General features: G+C 45.1%; 1 protein-coding gene across 1 annotated transcript; it reads right to left on the bottom strand.

The window, feature by feature from the left end:
* Positions 1-999: 999 nt before the first annotated feature.
* Positions 1,000-1,656, bottom strand: LOC121274911 (histone H1-like). Its single transcript, XM_041182292.1, has one exon. It carries the CDS (start codon positions 1,654-1,656, stop codon positions 1,000-1,002), a length of 657 nt encoding a protein of 218 aa, XP_041038226.1.
* Between the last annotated feature and the right edge of the window lie 5,647 nt (positions 1,657-7,303).

Below are 7,303 nucleotides of genomic sequence, written 5' to 3'. Positions count from 1 at the left end.
AAAACAGCCCCTCCTCCTCCCTGCCCGAAATACTTTTATTTATCAATTTCTGAAGAGAATTGTACAAAAATCTATAAAAGTAACTGAAATACTTCAACAACATAAACCAGCTAGTTAGAAAATCGGAGGTATTAAATTCAAACAGCTCAGTAAAATCCCCAAGCCCTCGATAATGCATTTATATTAAGAGTCAAATTCTGCATCTATTTCAATCCCTCTTCCATTCTATACCAACACAACTCTAGACTCGCCCCCGACCCCTCCCTTCCACACAGCCAGAAGGGATTGATAAATTCGCTAACATCCCTTCCAACAGAATTAGAGAAACAGGTATGGGCATTAGTTGTGAGGCGGACTTTGGAGCGATGCTCACCCTATTGCTGACTCTCACCCTGAAAATGTGAACAAAGAAAAGATAAACATTGAATACGCTCTGACACATTCCGTTAGGGAGCTGTAAGGTCATCCCTGAGTTTTATTGCATAGTTGGGGAGGGGTCGAGTGGAGAGTGTGTCAGTGAGTGAGCTGGAATATAGGATTTACGTTGGAGGAAAACGAAACATTTCCATGTGCAGTGTCTGTGCTCCATGTGCAGTGTCCTTGCTCAATGTGCACTGTCTGTGCTCCATGTGCAGTGTCTGTGCTCCATGTAAAGTGTCTGTTTTCCATGTGCAGTGTCTGTGCTCCATGTGCAGTGTCTGTGCTCCATGTGATGGGTCTGTGCTCCATGTGCAGTGTCTGTGCTCCATGTAAAGTGTCTGTTTTCCATGTGCAGTGTCTGTGCTCCATGTGCAGTGTCTGTGCTCCATGCGAAGTGTCTGTGCTCCATGTGCATTGTGTGTGCTCCGTTCGCAGTTTCTGTCTCCCAACTCCGAGACAGGAATCAAATGATCAGGGGATCAGCTCTTTCATGTGAAATGTGGGTGGCTCTGAGAAGAGCCTTTGGGTTTCAGAGGTTTACAACTTGCTTGGGACCTTTCCCTTTTTTCCTATCTTTGCTTATCTGGATTTGGGCTTGGCCCTCGCTTTCGCCACTTTTTTGGCGGCCGTCACCTTCTTGGCAGGAGACTTTTTCTTGGGGGCTGCTTTCTTCACCGGCTTTTTTGGAGTTGCCGCCTTCTTGGCTGTTTTCTTGGCTGCTGCTTTCTTCGCTGGGGATTTCTTAGCTGCTGCTTTCTTCGCTGGGGATTTCTTGGCTGCTGCTTTCTTGACTGGAGTTTTCTTGGCCGCTGCTTTCTTTGCCGTCACCTTCTTGGCTGCCGCTTTCTTCACTGGAGATTTCTTGCCAGCTGCTGCCTTCGCCTTCTTCCCCACTTTCCCCGGGGCTGTGTTCTTAGGGACTTTGAAGGATCCCGAGGCGCCCGTGCCCTTGACCTGAACCAGGAAGCCATTCGTCACATTCCTCTTGATGCTTTGCTTGATCTGGGAGCCGAGTTTATCCACATCGAGCCCTTTGCCGCGCAGCGCCTTCTTGATGGCGGGCAGCGACATCCCCTTGCGATCGCTGCAATCCGCCACAACCTTGAGGATCTGCTCGCCCAGCTTGGGACCGGCTGCTCCGCTACGGGGAGCCGATATCTTCTTCTTCTTGGGAGTCTTGACCTGGGCGGCGGGAGCGGCTGGAGGAGCCGTTTCGGCGGATGCGGTGTCGGTCATGTTCCGGGACTCTGCACAAAAAAGTCTCTCTGTCAATGTGAACGGGGTGAGAAATGAAGCCGCTGGTGGTGGCAATGAGCAACTTAAAGGCAGCGAGCGGACGGGGCGGAGACAAGCTGCTGTCAGCTCTAGGCTGCTGCTGCCTCTCTGTGTTTCTCTCTCATCACAAACTCCCCGATTCCATGGAAATCCCGGCTCTCCAGTGTCCCAGACTAAATCCGTCTTATCTCTGACATTGTAATGTTTGCTGTCGAAAATATTTTTCGCGAACAGAGGACTCCAATTTCGATTAATGCCCGATTTACTGCGGCTCCTTCACTTGATCGCAGACATGTCCTCTACTTTTAGACTGAAATCTAGAAAACAACACAGAAATGCTCTTGAAATCTCACTTTGGGGTTACGCTAGGGAATAGGGGGAATTTTTGAATGGAAAATATTTTTACTTTAGGCAAGCGGGACTCGGAAATCTCATGATCAGAACGGACAGACAAACACAGTTTCATTCCTCTGACTAGCACGCCACTCCCAAAACTCTGTTACACAACGTTCACATCTACATCTCCACAGGCTGAAACTACTATCTAATGTATGGGTCTCAGGAGAGAATTGCCCCCCTTTTCGAATTTTGCTCGTCTTTCTGTTACTTTGCTGTAGGTTTTAAATTCAGAAAAAATAACATTTAAAACTCTGAAGCATGGGACCCGGAGACTCTCTGATTCGCTGATTCCGTGGAACAGCCAATCACATGTAATTTCAGGCAATTATCTGAATAGCTCACATCAAGATGTTTATTCCAGGTGACAATATAAATTATGTGCTCCCGGTCCCTCCAGATCTCTCTGGTTAAGTTGCTCCTCTTGAACTGACAGGTCACAATTTCACAGTTTGCAATGTACCCCAATCTCAACAACCAGAGCGGGCCAGTTATTTATGAATATGCACTCGCGGATAGTCACGTTCCTGGCAGGGACAGAGATTTTCAAAACACACTTCGATTTTTTTTTATTAGAGATAATCAAATGAAATATCAGAGCTGAATTTCTGAGAGGGAAGAGAACACTGATGGTCACTCATATCATTGGAGGACGGATCACAGCGTCAGTAACATTCACAGCACCAGAAGTTGAGAGGGGTGGGGGGCCGAAAAGGAGCAACATTGAATTGAGAGAGAGGGAGCATGAGTGAGAGAGAAATGGAGAGTGGGAGAGACAGGCAGACAGAGGGAGAGAGTGGGACACACACAGATAGGCTAGTGCTTTTGGACAAGTTTAAACAAATTCGGCAGGGGGAGGGAACACAGAGTGTTAGCAGAATAGGGACACATCATAATCCAGTAAAACAATAAAGTCACAGAAAGTATAGCTGCAATAAGCTTCGGGGGAGTAAGGCAAGGCTAGATGGCCTCTACTTTAGTGCCAGGGGTGTTGCAGGTAAAACAGATGAGTTAAGGTTGCCGATTGAGAGGTGGAATTGTAATATAGTAGACATCACTGCATGTGGTTGAGGGAAGGGCAGGATTGGCAGCTCAACATTCCGGGATATAGCATCTTCAGGTGAGACAGGGGAGGGGTTCAGATAGCAAGATGCGTTTTGTTAGCTGTTAAGGCGTCAGTTACTGCAGTGAGGATGTATCTAATGAAGCTTTGTGGCTGGAGTTTAGGATTAAAATGGGTCATCCACATTATTAGGTGTTGAATATAGCACCCCAGTTACTCAGCGGGAAATTGAGAAGCAAATACCTGCGCAACTTTGGGTGGTGTGTCAAAACAATAATAAAGGGTAATTATATTTAGTGATTTCAACTTTCCCAAGATTAATTGGGATAGAAATAGTGTAAAGGGGTTTGACGGAGTTGTTTTCTTGAAATATGTACAGGAGAACTTTGTAAGTCAATATGTCGAGATTCCAACAAGGGATGGTGCAGTGCTGGACCTAATTCAGGGGACTGAATCTGGACAGGTGGCGGAGGTGGTGGTGGGCTAGCATTTCAGTGATAGCGACCACAGCATGGTAAAGTTTAAGTTTGTTATGGACAAAGAAATCGACAAATTGTATGGAAATGTTTTGGACTGGGAGAAAGTGGATTTTAGTAAAATAAGGCAGGATCTGGTCAAGGTATGCTGGGAACAGTTACATGTGGGAAAATATAGAGTGGAACAGTGGGGAGTGTTCAAACAGAAAATGGGAAGGGTACAGGCTCAATATGTTCCCTCTAGGGTGATAGGAAGGAGTAACAAGCCCAGAGAACAATGGACAAACAGAGATATTCAGGTTATGATGAGAAGAAAAGGGAGGATTTTAGCAGGTACAAGGGAAGCAAATCAGCAGAGGCATTATCGGATTAAAGACAGTACCGGGTGGAGCTTAAGAAAGCAATTAAGAGAACAAAGAGGGGATATGAGAAAGCTCTGGCTGGGAAAAGTAGGGAAAATCCAAAGCTATTCTATAAGCAGATCAATGGTAAGAGGATAACCAGGGAAAGAGCAGGGCCCATATGGGACCAAGGGAGCAAACTATGGGTGGAGCCAGAGTACTTTGCTAGAGCATTGAATGAATACTTCACATCTGTCTTCACACAAGAGAATGAGGATGAAGTTATCGAACTCGGAGAGAGAGACTGAGAGGTTCTTAAGTAAATTGATATAGGGAGTAACAAGATATTGGAGGCGTTGGCAGGCTTAAAATTGGACAAATTTCCAGGTCCGGATGATTTGTGACCTAGACCGCTGCTGAACGCAAGGGAGGAGATCGCATGGTCTCTGACCCCAACTTTTAATTCCTTTCCAGCCACGGGGCAGGTACCAGAGAACTGGAGAACAACTATTGTAGTTTACCTATTTAAGAAGGGCTGTAGAGATAAGCCAAGGCGATAAAGGCCAGTGAGTCTCAAGTCAGTTGTAGGGATGCTATTGGAGAAATTTCTGAAGGAGAATATCTATTTCTACTTGATGAGGAATAGTCAGCATGGCTTCATCAGACGGAGGTCATACCTTACAAATTTGATTGCATTTTTTGAGGAAGTGTCCAGGTGTGTACATAAGGGTTGTGTAGTTGATGTAGTTTATATGGATTTCAGCAAAGCCTTTGAAAAGGTCCCACATGGGAGACTTTTAAAGAAGGCAAATGCACAATGGGATACATGGTAATTTGATAAGGTGGATTCAAAATTGGTTTATGTGTAAGAGGCCGAGTGTGATGACAGAAGGCTGCTTTAGTGACAGGAAGACATTGCCCAGTGGGGTACCACAGGGTTCTCTTCACTGTCCCCTATTTGTCATTTATATAAATGACATAAATGACTATCTGGGTGGTAGGATTAGTAGGTTTGCATATGACACAACAATTGGCTGCGTGGTTAACTTTGATGTTGAGTGTCTTGGTCTACAGGAAGATATAGATGGGATGGTCAAATAGACAGATAAGTGGCAGATGGAATTTAACCCTGAAAGGTGTGAGGTGAAACACTTTCGAAGATCTTATATGACAATGAAGCATTCAATGAATGGCATGGCATTAGGAAGTGCTGAGGAAGAAAGGGAAGTTGGCCTGTGTGTCCATAGACCTCTGAAGACAGAGGGGCACATTAGTGGGGCGGTGAAGAAGGCATATGGGACAATTGCCTTTATCAATCGAGGCATAGATTACAAAAATTAGGGAGGTCATGTTGGAGTTGCATGGAACCTTAGTGAGGCCACAGCTGGACTACTGCGTGCAGTTTTGTTCGCTGCAGTGTATGAAGGATGTGATTGCACTGTAGAGGGTGCAGTGGAGATTCACCAGGCTGCTGCCTTGGATGAAACATTTAAGTTATATAGAGAGTATGAATATATTTGAGTTGCTTCCGATGGAGCAGAGAAGACTGAGGGGCAACCTGATCGAGATGTACAAGATTATGAGGGGAATGGAAAGGGTGCATGTTCCCTTTAGTTGAAGGGTGAGTCACAAGGGGGCATAAGTTCAAGGTGAGAGGCAGGAGGTTTATGGGAGATGTGAGGAATAACCTTTTTTACCCAGAGACTGGTGACGGTCTGGAATTCACTGCCTGGGAGGGTGGTGGACTCAGGTTGCCTCACATTCTTTGAAAAGTACCTGGATGAGCATTTGGCACGGCATACCATTCAATGGTCCAAGTGCTGGTAAATGGGATTAGGTCACGTGTTTCTCACTTGTTGGTGCAGACTCGGTGAGCCGAAGAACATCTTTGCACTATGATTCTGTGATTCTGTGTGTGTATGAGAGAGAGCGAGAGAGAGAGAGCAGTCTCTCTGTTCCTACCATGTGTCAACATAACATCGATTGGTCCTCATATCGATCATTGGATTGAGCCAGACACTTTAACAGCGTCTCATTAGAACATGCACACGTCACAATTAATAATTGTGTAGCAAATAACCGCGGAACCAGAGAGGGATATATTTCCCTTGAAATAGTTCAGAGAATGTTCATGAGTAGATTCCTGGACTGATATTATTGACTGATGAGGGAATCTTGAGCAATTGAATTAGAATCATTGGAACTTAGAAGATTGAGAAGTTTTCTTTTTGGAACACCAAATATTCTGAACCTGATCGGTAAAACTACTTGTGGGGAATTATACAGAGGAACATTGTGGGGGGTGGGATGGTTTGAAAAGGAAATGGTGAGATTAAAGGCTCAAGATATTCCCTCTAGGTGATAGGAAGTAATAACAAGCTCAGAGAACCATGGATGACCAGAGATATTCAGGTTATGATGAGAAGGAAAAGCGATGCTTTTAGTAGGTACAAGGGAAGCAAATCAGCAGAGGCAATAGTAGAATACAGACAGTGCAGGATAGATCTTAATAAAGCAATTTGGAGAGCAAGGAGGCGATATAAGAAAGCTCTGGCTGTACAAGTAGGTAAAATCTCACTTTATTGGATAAGTATATCTATGGGAAGAGATAAACCAGGGAGAGAATGTGGCCCATAAGGGACCAAGGGAGCAATCTGTGGGTGGAGCCAAAGGGCATCACTAGAGCGTGGAATGAATACTTCACGTCCATTTTCACACAAGGGAATGAGGATGAAGTTACTGAACTCGTGGAGAGAGACTGCAAGGTTCTTAAGCAAGTTGATATAAGGTATTGGAGGTGTTGGCAGGCTTAAACGTGGACAAATATTCAAGTCTTCATGATTTATGTCCCAGACTACTGAGGGAGGCAAGGGACGAGATCGCTGGGGCTCTGGTGAAATTTTTAGTTCCTCCCTGGCCACGGGTGAGGTTTTAGAGGAATGGAGAAGAGCCAGTGAGTCTCATCTCAGTTGTAGCGAATCTATTGGAGAAAGTTCTGAAGGAGCATATCTATCTGCACTTGGAGAGGAAAGGTTTGATTACGGATAGTCGGCATGTCTTTGTCAGAGGGAGGTCATGCCTAACAAAGTTGACTGATTTTTTCGAGCAGGGGTGCAGATGAGCGTAGTGCATTTGTTGTAGTTTATATGGATTTCAGCAAAGCCTTTGACAATGCCCCATATGGGAGATTTGTAAAGGAGGCAAATGCTCATGGGATACAGAGTAATTTGCTAAGGTGGATTCAAAATTTGCTTAGTTGTATGAGGCGGAGGGTGATGACAGAAGGATTATTTAGTGACTGGAAACCAGTGTCCAGTGGAGTACGAGAGGGT

The sequence above is a fragment of the Carcharodon carcharias genome, assembly GCF_017639515.1.
Source record: "Carcharodon carcharias isolate sCarCar2 chromosome 39 unlocalized genomic scaffold, sCarCar2.pri SUPER_39_unloc_1, whole genome shotgun sequence".
NCBI lineage: Eukaryota > Metazoa > Chordata > Chondrichthyes > Lamniformes > Lamnidae > Carcharodon > Carcharodon carcharias.
The sequence above is the reverse complement of the archived record's forward strand: the minus strand, read 5'-3'. Positions and strand labels throughout refer to the sequence as shown.

What these genes read in the sequence shown, in the direction of transcription:
- LOC121274911 (XM_041182292.1), bottom strand. Translation starts at nt 1,656, where the DNA reads ATGACCGACACCGCATCCGCCGAAACGGCTCCTCCAGCCGCTCCCGCC.